The 14,028-nt window shown below is 38.3% G+C and overlaps 1 protein-coding gene across 3 annotated transcripts in view; it reads left to right on the plus strand.

Moving 5' to 3' along the window:
- The window catches only part of BBS5 (Bardet-Biedl syndrome 5), a 28,593-nt gene that overhangs the window by 1,315 nt on the left and 13,250 nt on the right, over window positions 1-14,028 (plus strand). For 2 of the 3 annotated variants that reach the window (XM_009182388.2, XM_009182390.1), the window contains exons 2-5: window positions 1,730-1,812; window positions 9,222-9,287; window positions 9,963-10,012; window positions 10,144-10,271. In XM_009182388.2, the coding sequence (XP_009180652.1) occupies window positions 1,730-1,812; window positions 9,222-9,287; window positions 9,963-10,012; window positions 10,144-10,271 (327 nt within the window). Of the gene's footprint in view, window positions 1-123; window positions 322-1,729; window positions 1,813-9,221; window positions 9,288-9,962; window positions 10,013-10,143; window positions 10,272-14,028 lie in introns of those variants that run through there. The other variant, XM_009182389.3, reaches the window with a different exon arrangement.

A 14,028-nucleotide genomic window follows, 5' to 3' on the forward strand; every position in this document is an offset into this window, starting at 1 on the left:
ATACATTTCCCAGATTAAGTAGAGGCTAGATATCTAATGCTAACATGTTAGGCCTTTTAAGAAGAAGAAAGAGAAAGGAATTCGTAAAATTATGGACTATGGTAACATATTGCGCACATTCTATGACATTTTTTGTCTTTCTTGTAGGGTTCTTAATCCAAACAAAAGTCCCTTTCGTTAACATTAGTAAACATTTATCAGTGCTTACTATGTGCTAGTTACTGTGCCAATAGCTAGAGACAGAAAATAATGGGAAATGATACTCATATCCCCCCATTCTCATGCAGAAGATACATATAGACAACTACTATAATAAATGTGGTAAGTACCATTCTGAAAAAAAAAAAGAACGAAAAACGGAGACTCATAGAAACAGAACAATTTATTCTGCCTGGTGAAGTCCTTGAAGAATAAATATTCGTACTATTTGAGCTGGTCCCTGAAGAATGGGCAGAGCCTTGTCAGGGTAGACAGGAGGCGAGTATTCCAGAAAAGAAAAAAAGAATTAAGTGTTAGAAGCAGAGTCTTGGAGCTGTGACCTCGTTGGCTAAAGGCAGGGTCTGCTGCAGAGAGAGGCTGGAGGTACAAATAGAGAGATAAATTAGCCAGATTGTGACATTTTTAGCGCAGGATTTTGGACTTAACAACTTCTAGGCAGCGGGAGGATATAGAAGGCTTTTAATCAGGGAAATGATATGGTCATATCTGTATTTTCAATAGGTAATTGAGTTGGCTCTATGAAGAGTGTATTAGAAGGCTCTTTTAGATAGTTTGGTAGGTTTTTGGACACTGTCGAATCTATTCTATCAGTCAGCAAGCTGCTCTTGTTTCCTTTTGTCACCTGTATCTATTTATCTATTTGCCAAGTTCCGAAGATGCTTTTCATACAGCTTTTTTTTTTTTTTTTTTTTTTTTTCCCTGAGATGGAGTCTCCCTCTTGCCCAGACTGGAGTGCAGTGGCATAATCTTGGCTCACTGCAACCTCTGCCTCCTGGGTTCAAGCGATTCTCCTGCCTCAGCCTCCTGAGTAGCTGGGACTACAGGTGCCTGCCACCACACCTGGCTAATTTTTTTTTTTTTTTTTTTTAGTAGAGACGGGGTTTCACCATATTGGCCAGGCTGGTCTCAAACTCCTGACCTCATGATCCACCCGCCTTGGCCTCCCAAAGTGCTGGAATTAGAGGCATGAACCACCGCACCCAGCCCATACAGCTCGTCTTTAACCATTCCTTCCATAATTTTCTGATGTCCTTTCCTCTACTCAGAAACCTCTGAAGGTTCTCTCCTGTCCACAGGATAAGGCCTAAATCTATCAGACTGGCATTCTGAGTTCTCCATAGTCTGGTTCCTCCTTAGTTATCCAACAGTATTTCTCTCACTACCTCCCAATATGGTCCTTCTTTCCTAGCTTGACTAGCCTTCTCCCATGTCCTTACCATTTCTTATTCCTGGTCTTTAATCAGGACTCTCTTTTCTTTTCCCTTTATTTTTCAAAATTCAACACCTCCTGCCAATCTGGCTTACTTCAGATGGCCCTGATCACTCCAGGCCCCACTGATCTGCAGGTTCTTGAAGTTCTTGAAGACCTTATTTCTAAATACGTGAACATTTGGCACAGTATTATTTATGCTGTTAGCTGTTTTAGGTACATATGTCTCTTTTCTCCCTAAATAGATTGTAAGCAGGTATAGTTGTAGCTGTAAAATTCAAACCTTTATATTCACCTTAGGCAAATGAAAACAAGACCTGGAGAAGTCCTTATTGATTGTTTAGATTCAATTGAAGACACCAAAGGAAACAATGGAGATAGAGGTGAGTATATTTTTAAATGTATTTTATATTCCTGGTTTAATTTACAAATGTTGAATCATATTAGCTAGAGAATATATGAAACAGCATCATTTGTCAGTGTAATTGTGAGAAGGGGAGAGTTAAATTCACATAAGACTTTTCTCAGATTTAAACAGAAGAAAGGATAGGTATTAAACATGTAGTTTGGTCATTCAGTAAGTCCTGGTTCTAACATTACGTTTATCCAACGTAACTGTTAAAACTCAAGTAGACCTGTTTGCAAGGGGCATTAGTTCTGACCATTGGATCTGTCTTTCCAAAAAAATGATATGGGGTAGTGAAATATAAGTAGGTCATAGCTGTAGTACCTGGAGCCATGCTTCCTTTTTAAAAATTCAGGAGTAATGCACCATCAATCACCTCTGGTTGTCACCTAGACATGGATATGTGGGGAGCGAATTTAGTCCTGTGCTGTGAAATCTATTTGTAGGTCAAGTACTAGAAAATCCTGTGAGACTTCTCTGACTGTCACCGAGGACCAGCACAGCTGGACCCTAGAGCCCCAAGGTTGGCACTTTTAAAAGTCCAGCCTGCCCATAGCAGCTGTCTGGAGCCAGTGACCAGTAGGTCTTGGAAGCATCATTACTTCCAAGGAAAAAAAATAGAAGATGTGGAATGGCAGCTTAATGTATCCAGCATATGTTTTAGGGGGAGAAGTTTAGGAGGGAGGGATGTAAACCTCTTATTAGAAAGGGGTAGGTGGGGAAATAGAGCAGACTTCATTCGGGAAAGGAGGAATCAATAAATCATAGAGAAGGAACGGTAACCCTTATTGGCAGAACATGCTTACTGTAGCCCTTTGAGTGGCTGCTTGCTTCCTGAGACTTTCTTCTGATCTGCCTGGGGTGGCATGTAGGCAGCAGGCCCTGTTGTAAGCCTTTCTTCTCTGAGGGTGGTTCCCCTCAGAGACCTTATTTTTAAATGCATGAACTTTTGGTACAGTATTATTTATGCTGCTGGCTTTTATGTACATATGTCTCGAACTCCTGACTTCAAGTGATCCACCTAAAGCCTCCCAAAGTGCTGAGATTACAGGCATGAGCCACTGCTCCCGGCTAATGTACATATGTCTCTTAATAGAGACATATTAGATAGTAAATATGTCCCTAATAGATGGTAAGCAGGTATAGTGGTAGGTATAAAATTCAGACTTTTATATTCATTTTAGGCAAATGAAAACAAGACCTGGAGATTTTATTGATTGTTTAGATTCAGTTGAAGACACCAAAGGAAATAATGGAGATAGAGGTGAGGGTGGTTCCCCTCAGAGAAGAAAGGCTTACAAAGGGGCCTGCTGCCTACTTGCCACCACCTACAGGCAGATCCTTTTAGTGATTAGGGCCCATCCTTAAAGTAATGCTTAGATCATACTTCTGAAATGCTTCCTGGTGTCTGTCAGGCTCAGATAAGAGTGGAATATGAAGATCTAGCAGCAAACAAGAAGTCTTAGTTTGTGCTTTTGAGGGTGGAATAATAATCCCAGCTATCAAGATGGCTGTATTTTGATGAAATCTGAATTAACTTGAGAAAGCCAAGAGAAAGTCTCATACAGATTGGCAGGAACTCTTAATAGAACATTTTTCGATTCTTCAGATACTCATTGAGTGCAGAATCCTGTACTAATACTTTAGAGTAGGAAGGGCAGAAAGCTTCTCTGACCAGAAATCTCCAGTGCCTGAAATTCTACTATTAATAAAAATAGGCCAACTACACTGGCTCTTGCCTGTAATTCCAGTACTTTGGGAGGCCAAGATGGGAGGACTACTTAAGGCTAGGAGTTAGAGACCAGCCTGGGCAACATAACAAGACCCTGTCTCTACAGAAAATAAAAAGAATTAGACAGGTGTGGTGGCGTGCACCTGTGGCCCCAGCTACTGGGGAGGCTGAGGTGGGAGGATCACTTGAGCCCAGAAGGTTGAGGCTGCAGCAAGCCATGTTCATGCCACTGCACTCCAACCTGGGTGACAGTGCAAGACCCTGTCTCAAAATAAAAGTGGAAATAACTGTGTGTGTGTGTGTGCGTGTGTGTGTGTGTGCACCAGACTTCAAAAACCTTTAGAAATTTTACAGGAGTACACAGCGCTTCTGATCGTTAAGGAGTTAAAAAATGGAAGGGGAATCCTGCCTTCTAGCCATCTCCTTCCCCTCCCTTTCAGCAGTTTGAAAATGACCAAGTTAAGACATTGCCAAGTTCAAGAGCCCCCTATGTTAAAACTGTATCCCAGAAGATTAGCACATTTAATCCATTTTCAACTGTTAGTACCCTGACTTGAAATTATCAGATTAGCTTTGCACACTGCCCATAGCTCATAGCCCAGTTATAGAGATAAAATGTTGCTTAGGTGTAAAATGGCATAAGGAAAACATAAACAATGTATCTATGATCAGAAAGTCAGTTATAGAAATGAGTTTGTAAAGGATTAAAATATTGTATTAGCTCTCCTCTTCACGGCTCTGTGCCCTATTCTCCTGGAGGCCCAGTCTCTGTGGCCCTGTGACCTGCAGGTATTGGGAGATCCACAGCTAAAACGCCAGGACCCCCTGGAAGCCTAGAAATGGTCTTCAGACAATCAGTAATAACAAACTCCTCCAAGCTAAAGGAGGATGTTCGAACTCGTCACAAAGAAGCTAAAAACATTGAAGAAATGTTCAACAAATGCCTAACTGTAATAGACCGTATAGAGAAGAGCTTCAGTGACCTGATGGAGCTGAAAACCATGACATGAGAAATACGTGATGCATATATAAGCTAGGCTGGTTCAACATTCGCAAATCAATAAACATAATCCAGCATATAAACAGAACCAAAGACAAGAACCACATGATTATCTCAATAGATGCAGAAAAGGCTTTTGACAAAATTCAACAGCCCTTCATGCTAAAAACGCTCAGTAAATTCGGTACTGATGGAACGTACCTCAAAATAATAAGAGCTATTTATGACAAACCCACAGCCAATATCATACTGAATGGGCAAAAACTGGAAAAATTCCCTTTGAAAACTGGCACAAGACAGGGATGCCCTCTCTCACCACTCCTATTCAACATAGTGTTGGAAGTTCTGGCTAGGGCAATCAGGCAAGAGAAAGAAATCAAGGGTATTCAGTTAGGAAAAGAAGAAGTCAAATTGTCCCTCTTTGCAGATGACATGATTGCATATTTAGAAAACCCCATTGTCTCAGCCCAAAATCTCCTTAAGCTGATAACAACTTCAGCAAAGTCTCAGGATACAAAATTAATGTGCAAAAATCACAAGCATTCTTATACACCAGTAACAGACAAACAGAGAGCCAAATCATGAATGAACTTCCATTTACAATTGCTTCAAAGAGAATAAAATACCTAGGAATCCAACTTACAAGGGATGCAAAGGACCTCTTCAAGGAGAACTACAAACCACTGCTCAGTGAAATAAAAGAGGACACAAACAAATGGAAGAACATACCATGCTCATGGATAGGAAGAATCAATATCGTGAAAATGGCCATACTGCCCAAGGTTATTTATAGATTCAATGCCATCCCCATCAAGCTACCAATGAGTTTCTTCACAGAATTGGAAAAAACTGCTTTAAAGTTCATATGGAACCAAAAAAGACCCCGCATCTCCAAGACAATCCTAAGTCAAAAGCACAAAGCTGGAGGCATCACGCTACCTGACTTCAAACTATACTACAAGGCTACAGTAACCAAAACAGCATGGTACTGGTACCAAAACAGAGATATAGACCAATGGAACAGAACAGAGTCCTCAGAAATAATACCGCACATCTACAGCCAGCTGATCTTTGACAAACCTGAGAGAAACAAGAAATGGGGAAAGGATTCCCTATTTAATAAATGGTGCTGGGAAAACTGGCTAGCCATAAGTAGAAAGCTGAAACTGGATCCTTTCCTTACTCCTTATACGAAAATTAATTCAAGATGGATTAGAGACTTAAATGTTAGACCTAATACCATAAAAATCCTAGAGGAAAACCTAGGTAGTACCATTCAGGACATAGGCATGGGCAAAGACTTCATGTCTAAAACACCAAAAGCAACGGCAGCAAAAGCCAAAATTGACAAATGGGATCTAATTAAACTAAAGAGCTTCTGCACAGCAAAAGAAACTACCATCAGAGTGAACAGGCAACCTACAGAATGGGAGAAAATGTTTGCAATCTACTCATCTGACAAAGGGCTAATATCCAGAACCTACAAAGAACTCAAACAAATTTACAAGAAAAAAACAAACAACCCCATCAAAAAGTGGGCAAAGGATATGAACAGACATTTCTCAAAAGAAGACATTCATACAACCAACAGACACATGAAAAAATGCTCATCATCACTGGCCATCAGAGAAATGCAAATCAAAACCACAATGAGATACCATCTCACACCAGTTAGAATGGTGATCATTAAAAAGTCAGGAAACAACAGGTGCTGGAGAGGATGTGGAGAAATAGGAACACTTTTACACTGTAGGTGGGATTGTAAACTAGTTCAACCATTATGGAAAACAGTATGGCGATTCCTCAAGGATCTAGAACTAGATGTACCATATGACCCAGCCATCCCATTACTGGGTATATACCCAAAGGATTATAAATCATGCTGCTATAAAGACACATGCACACGTATGTTTATTGCGGCACTATTCACAATAGCAAAGACTTGGAATCAACCCAAATGTCCATCAGGGACAGACTGGATTAAGAAAATGTGGCACATATACACCGTAGAATACTATGCAGCCATAAAAAAGGATGAGTTTGTGTCCTTTGTAGGGACATGGATGCAGCTGGAAACCATCATTCTTAGCAAACTATCACAAGAACAGAAAACCAAACACCGCATGTTCTCACTCATAGGTGGGAACTGAACAATGAGATCACTTGGACTCGGGAAGGGGAACATCACACACCGGGGCCTATCATGGGGAGGGGGTGGGGGGAGGGATTGCATTGGGAGTTATACCTGATGTAAATGACGAGTTGATGGGTGCTGACGAGTTGATGGCTGCAGCACACCAACATGGCACAAGTATACATATGTAACAAACCTGCACGTTATGCACATGTACTCTAGAACTTAAAGTATAATAATAAAAAAAAAAAGAAAAAAAATATTGTATTAAAAGGCTGTGTGAGAATAAAAGGGACAGCCATATTTCAGTGTTTGGGAGATTAGCAGAAACAGGGACAACTATATTTTGGTGTTAGGCAGGACAGAGAGGAAAGTCCATGTCTGGAACACTGGGTTTGGAGCTGTAGGCTGGGGTTCTTCAGAAGAAAAGAGGTAGCATTAAAAATCCTAGAGGTTGTAGGAGATATACCAAGAGCAAAGAAAAAGGCAAACAGAGGTGGTTGGTGGTTTTATATGGCAAACCCTTCCCACTCCAAAATTTCTCCTGGGACTGACATAAAAATATAAAAGAATCCATAGATGTCCTGGGCCCATAGCACATTTGTAGAGATAAAATGTTGCCTAGGTAAAATGGCATAAGGAAAACTGGTGTATTTATATTTAAAAAAAAAAAAAAAGTCAAAAATGAGTTTGCAAAGGATTATTTTTTAAATAGCTGTTATTTGGGGAATGTTTATTGACAGTCACTGTTCTGAATCTTTTATATAAATGTAATCTCATTTAACAATAATGAAAACAGTAAAACAAAAAATTTAAAGTAGATGCAGTCATATTTATTTTCAAATGAGGAAACTGAGGAATAGAGAGGTTAGTTTACTTTTCCAAGGTCACGTAGCTGGGTGATGAACCTAACTGCCTACATTGATTCCTAAACTGGTAGGGTCATTATTCTCTTCTCAAAAATTTTTAGTCCTCCCTAATACCAATCCTAAACCTCACCCCCAACTCTACTGCCTCCATTCCTAATAGATCTAAGTCTGAACTTATTTGTCTAGCATTGAAGAACTTCTAGTATGTCCAAAAACAACTTTTATCACCTGTGCTGCTGTCTTCCATTTGTCCATCCAGGTCCAGCATTCCTCTCCATGCTTTTCCCCTTGCCCTGGAAAGATAACTGGTATAGAGTACATCTAAGGGTTCCTTGTACACTCTTGCTTCCAGTTGGAAGAGCCGTGGCAGAAGATCAAAAGGAGGCAGGAGTATGAGGTCTGGGTATTTATTGCCCTGGTTCCTTCCCAATGAAGGGCTAGCTGTGTTTTTCCTCTCAAAGCAGTCAGCTCCATAGGACTCTTGTTTCTTCCAGATTTCATGAACTGCTGCTCCTTCTTTTGCAAATAAACCTCCGTTATCCTAACTTGAGTGTGCCATCTGTTTTCTATTGGACCAATAACTGAAGGATACTATACCTAGTCTTCTATGATCTTGTGTAAACTTTATAATCCAGCTATGCTGGGTTACTTATTGTTTGTCAAACATATTCTGTAATTTTCCACAATCTCCCTTGAGAATGTGTTCATCTTTTTTAGAGCCACATTTGCTATCCAGTTTCACTCAAGTATTCATACAGACCTAGTTTCTCTGATTTTAGACATTGTAGAGGTTTTCAGAAATAGTATAATCTGGCTGGCTGTAGATTACTCATAAAAAGAATTTTATGATTGTAATTTGTTGGTGAAATAATGTGTTTAAACAAAGTGAGTCTTATTTCAGAATATCTCAAAGCTATGATAATATGCTAATTGTATTGTACATCTCTAATACACCTAGTATGCCATTCTCAAATTTATTGTTTTTTTCTTGGAGCATCAGTAAGGGATCACTATTGTACAGGACACATTTTGAGAAATGAAGTATCTAACTTTGTATTTCAGTGTATGAACATCAGTCTGATGCTAAGATCAAAAAGTGTAAAACCTTAAATAGACTTCAGCCTGACCATAACTTCTTAGGAACAAAATAGTTTGCTCACAGCAAAATTATGTGTATAAATATATGGTTCATTTAAATGAGAACTGCTAAGAAAGTACTCATATAGCAAGGATTAGCATGTGTGTGAGAGTTCTTTGAAAAGTGTGATTTCAGTGAATAGCTGTGTAATTATCCTATATTCATTCTCGGTTGTACACATATGACTTGCTGGGACCCAGAACAGCTTCTACCAAGACAAAAAAACTAGTACACAATTCTTTCCTCAGTCAGTTTGAGTTAGAGCAAAGCTATTGGCAGAGAACATCTGTATCCCTTATATAACTGTCAAATTTTGTTTCTCTGGGATTCTGAATCATATATTGTATACCTTATATAGGTTGGATATGCACAATATTTTCAGTTAATAAATATATGAAAAATATCTGAGTGTTGCTTCTGGTGCTGGGCCAGAAGTTCCATAACCACCTCATTCAGTGCTGCAAAAATGAGTTCTTATTTAAGTTAACCTATTTTTTGTCTGTGTGCTTTTAGGTAGACTCTTGGTAACAAATTTAAGAATTCTCTGGCACTCTTTGGCATTATCAAGAGTCAATGTTTGTAAGTATCTTTGTTAGATAAGTCTGAAGAAAAAAAAATCCTTTGTCAGGTGAATTTGCATGGTGCCTTTGATACCAAAGAAGTATGTAGAAATCTTAAGTTAATAAAAATACAAAACCTTCAGAAATCCTAGCCATCATAATGCAAACAAAATTATCCATTATTATTTTGGTTTGTCCATTTTGTGTCTTGGACATATGTGAGATTAGGCCTTTAACCTTGGTTCTTGTTTTTTGATTATTTTTGAGAACATGCTATCCCTTGTTTTGATTAATCCCAAAGGAAGAAGCTCTAATAAAAGTATAAGCTTTTCACTGTGTTAAATTTTGTTTCGCTTATTTTTTAAAAGTATTTTAGATTATCCAGCTAGACTTGCTCTTTTTTAGTAGCAGTGCTAAAACTTTCAGTAAAGAATGCTGCAGAGGCTTTAGGGATGAAGACTTCCTTTTTCCTGTGTTATATTTTTGTGTGTTCAAAGAGACAGAATTGACCCTCTAGTTTTTTTAATTATTTAAATTTATAGTTATTTCTGTAAAACTTTTAAAAGTTTATTTCTATATATGTTTAATTTTTTAAACTGTTAAAAGTTCTGTATATACCTATTTTTTTTTAGAAAAGTATTTTTTCTCAGTGTGCTGTATCATGCTCTTTACATTCTTTACTTTTGGATTTTAGCTGTCGGTTACAATTGCATATTGAATATTACAACAAGGACTGCTAACTCTGTAAGTCTAAAAAATCTTATTGAAATATATATATATTAAAGAAACTAGATATTTGAGGTCGATGTTTGTTTTCACTATAAAGGAGAAATTGCTCTTAAAATCTGAACTTTTAAATAAATTTGTCCTTACAGAAATTACGAGGCCAAACTGAAGCTCTTTATATACTAACAAAATGTAACAGTACTCGTTTTGAATTTATATTTACAAATTTGGTTCCTGGAAGCCCTAGACTTTTTACTTCTGTGATGGCAGTACACAGGTATAGTAATACTTTATGGATTATTGAATATTTTTAGTTTATGGTTTTAGACTGCAACAGTCCCCAACCTTTTTGGCACCAGGGACCAGTTTCATGGAAGACAGTTTTTCCACGGATTGGGTGAGGGTATAGTTTCGAGATGATTCAAGTGTATTACATTTATTGTACTTTATTTATATCATTATTATGTATTCACCATAATGTAGAATCAGTGGGAGCCCTAAGCTTGTTTTCCTGCAACTAGATGGTCCCATCTGGGGTGATGGGAGACAGTGACAGATCATCAGGCATTAGATTCTCATAAGGAGGGCACAATCTAGATCCCTCGCACGTGCAGTTCACAGTAGGGTTCGCATTCCTATGAAAATCTAATGCCACAGCTGATCTGACAGGAGGCAGAGCTCAGCTTTCCTTGTTCACTCACCCCCTAACCACTCACCTCCTGCTGGTTCCTAACAGGCCACTGACCAGTACCCCTCTATCGGTGGCCCGGGGGTTCGGGACCCCTGTTGTAGAGAATAAAGCTTACAAGTGTGGTACTATCTTCCTCCAAGCTCTGTTGTAAACATCAGAAAGATATTGAGAAGAACATGTTTTATTATCATTTAATAAACACTTTGAAGGTATTTATAAAACACATAAAACTACTGAAGATTCATTAAAAACTTCTACCGGATTAAATTAGCTACCAAGGTAGGTAAAGTGAAATAAAGAATTCATTCAATATAGCTAAACAAGTTGCATAATTAATTACTTTAAAAGATTATTTTTCTAGTAGGTAGAAAGCATGTTTGAGTGTTTTCCCTGAAGAGTTTTATTGGTATTTTGGTTTGTTTTAGGTTAGTAGCCTTTTTTTTTTTTTTTAATAGAGGTAGTGTCCTGCTTTGTCACCCAGGCTGGAGTATAGTGGTGCAACCATAACTCACTGAAGCCTCAAACTCCTGAGCTCAAATGATCTTCCTGCCCTAGCCTCCTGAGTAGCTAGAACTACAGGTGTGCACCACCCTGTTCTGCCAGTTTTTTAAATGTTTTTCTAAAGCCGGACGTGGTGGCACATGCCCGTAATCCCACCACTTTGGGAGGCTCAGGTGGGTGGATCATTTGACTTCAGGAGTTCAAGACCAGCCTCACCAATGTGGTGAAACCCTGCCTCTACTAAAAATACAAAAAAATTAGCTGGGCATGGTGGTGCATGCCTGTAATCCCAGCTACTCAGGAGGCTGAGGCAGGAAAATCACTTGAACCAGGGAGATGGAGGTTGCCGTGAGTTGAGATCACTGCACTGCACTCCAGCCTAGGCAACAGAGCGAGACTCTGTCTCAAAAAAAGAAAAAAATTTTTTTTTTGTAGAGACCGAGTCTCACTTTGTTGTCTAGGCTGGTTTCCAACTCCTGGGCTCAAGTGATTCTCCTGCCTTGGCCTACCAGAGTGCTGGGATTACACATGTGAGTCACTTCACCCAGTCTGTTTTGTTTTTATATTTTTTCTTCTTGTTGTTTGCTAAATTCTTTTTACTACCTCGGCTTTTTTTCTTTTTTAAACCAGCCCTAAGTGCTATGATTTTTTTTTTTAAGCTTTGCTAAGATGACAGGATATACACACATATGTATGTGTATATATGTGTGTATATAATTGTGTATGTATGTGTATATATGTGTGTATTTGTTTAATTTGTATTTGCCAGTGAAGTTGACATTTTTCATATATTTTATGTATTTTTTGGCTTCTTATAAATTTCTTAATTATGCCCTTAGCTGTCATATATATTGCAAATATTATTTTTAGTTTCCTAGTTTATTTGATTTTTAATTTTATTGATGTTTTGATCTATATAATAGTTTAATTTTTAATTAAGATATAATTCACATAAAATTTTACATAAAATTTACAATTTTAAAGTATACAGTTTGATAGTTTTAGTATATTCACAGTACTGTTCAACTATTGCCAAGATCCAATTCCAGAATATTATCATCACTCCCAAAATAAACCCCTTACCCATAGCAGTCATTCCCCATTCCCTCCCCTCCACAGCCCCTGACAACCTCTAATTTATTTTGTGTCTCTATGGATTTGCCTATTCTGGAAATTTCATTTACATGGAATCATATAACATGTGACCTTTTATGTCTGACCTCTTTCACTTACACAGTGTGTTCAAGGTCCATCCATGTTGTAGCATGTATCAGTAGTTCATTCCTTTTTGTAGCTAAAGAATATTCCATTGTATGGGCATACCACATTTTGTTTATCTGTTCATGAGTCGATGGACATTTGGGTTTTTTACTTTTTAGCCATGATGAATAATGTTACTATGAACATTTGTGTATAAGTTTTGTGTCAATGTATGTTTTCAGTTCTCTTGGGCATATACCTAAACCTTAGCTCTTTATTTCACTTAAAGAAGTACTGTGAAATGAAAAGTTCTAAATGGAATATGAAGGGAACAGAAGCTGCTTGTCTTTAATAGTATTAAAAACACTATGTGCTTCTCCAAAAAAATAATTTATAGCATAAATAGTTTCCATTTCTTCCACTGGTTAAGTATTGATGATAACAGCACTAAAGAAAATTAAGATTTACAAGCAGAGTGCTAAAATTCTGCTCTTTCACAATTTATATATTAGAAGATTAATTAAAATAAAAATTAGAAGTTCAACATTGAATATATGAATCTGTTGTTATTAAGGCTAAGAAAACTTTACTTTTGTTAAATAGGTAACTTAGCCTGTTTATGTGAAATATTAAAATTAATCAAAAGTTAATCAGGGTTTCTGTATTTATTATCAATAGACATTGAAAAATTATAGGGATTTAATTCTCTTTCTCTCCCTCCCCCTCTCCTTTTTCCTCCCTCTTTCTCCCCCTCTCTCTCCCTGTTCTTCTCTTCCTCCTTCCCCCTTCTCCCTTTAGGGTCCCTTTTGGAATCAGTACAGATTCATTCTAGTTTTCTGTATGGAGGTAGATATGAGCATGTTTTCAGGTTGCAGTGAGAAAAAGTAATTGTTTGGTTTTTGTTTTTGTTTTTGTTTTGAGACAGTGTCTCACTCTGTGGCCCAGGCTGGAGTGCAGTGGCGCAATCTCAGCTCACTGCAACATCTGCCTCCTGGTTTCAAGCAATTCTTCTGCCTCAGCCTCCCAAATATATGGGACTACAAGTGCGCACCACCACGCCTGGCTAATTTTTGTATTTTCAGTAGAGACAGGGTTTCACCATGTTGGCCAGGCTGTTCTCAAACTCTTTATTTCAAGTGATCTGCCCAGCTCGGCCTCCCCAAGTGCTAGGATTACAGGTATGAACCACTGTGCCTGGCTGAGAAAAAGTATTAATAATTGGATGCCTGTTTATGTCCTTTGAAAAACAAGGAAATGAAGAAAAGGTAGCATTTTGATAGAAAAAGCAATTTCCATATGTATTGAAAAATAGGGGCCAGGTGCGGTGGCTCATGCCTATAATCCCAGCATTTTGGGAGGCTGAGGTGGGCAGATCACGAGGTCAAGAGATCGAGACCATCCTAGCCAACATGGTGAAACCCCGTCTCTACTAAAAATACAAAAATTAGCCTGGCGTGGTGGCATGCACCTGTCGTCCCAGCTACTCGGGAGGCTGAGGCAGGAGAATCACTGGAACCTGGAAGGCAGAGGTTGCAGTGAGCCAAGATTGTACCACTGCACTCCAGCCTGATGACAGAGTGAGACTCCATCTCAAAAAAAAAAAAAAAAAAAAAAAAATTGGTTATTGAGATAAAATATGTAA

The sequence above is a fragment of the Papio anubis genome, chromosome 10, assembly GCF_008728515.1.
Source record: "Papio anubis isolate 15944 chromosome 10, Panubis1.0, whole genome shotgun sequence".
Taxonomy (NCBI): Eukaryota; Metazoa; Chordata; class Mammalia; order Primates; family Cercopithecidae; genus Papio; species Papio anubis.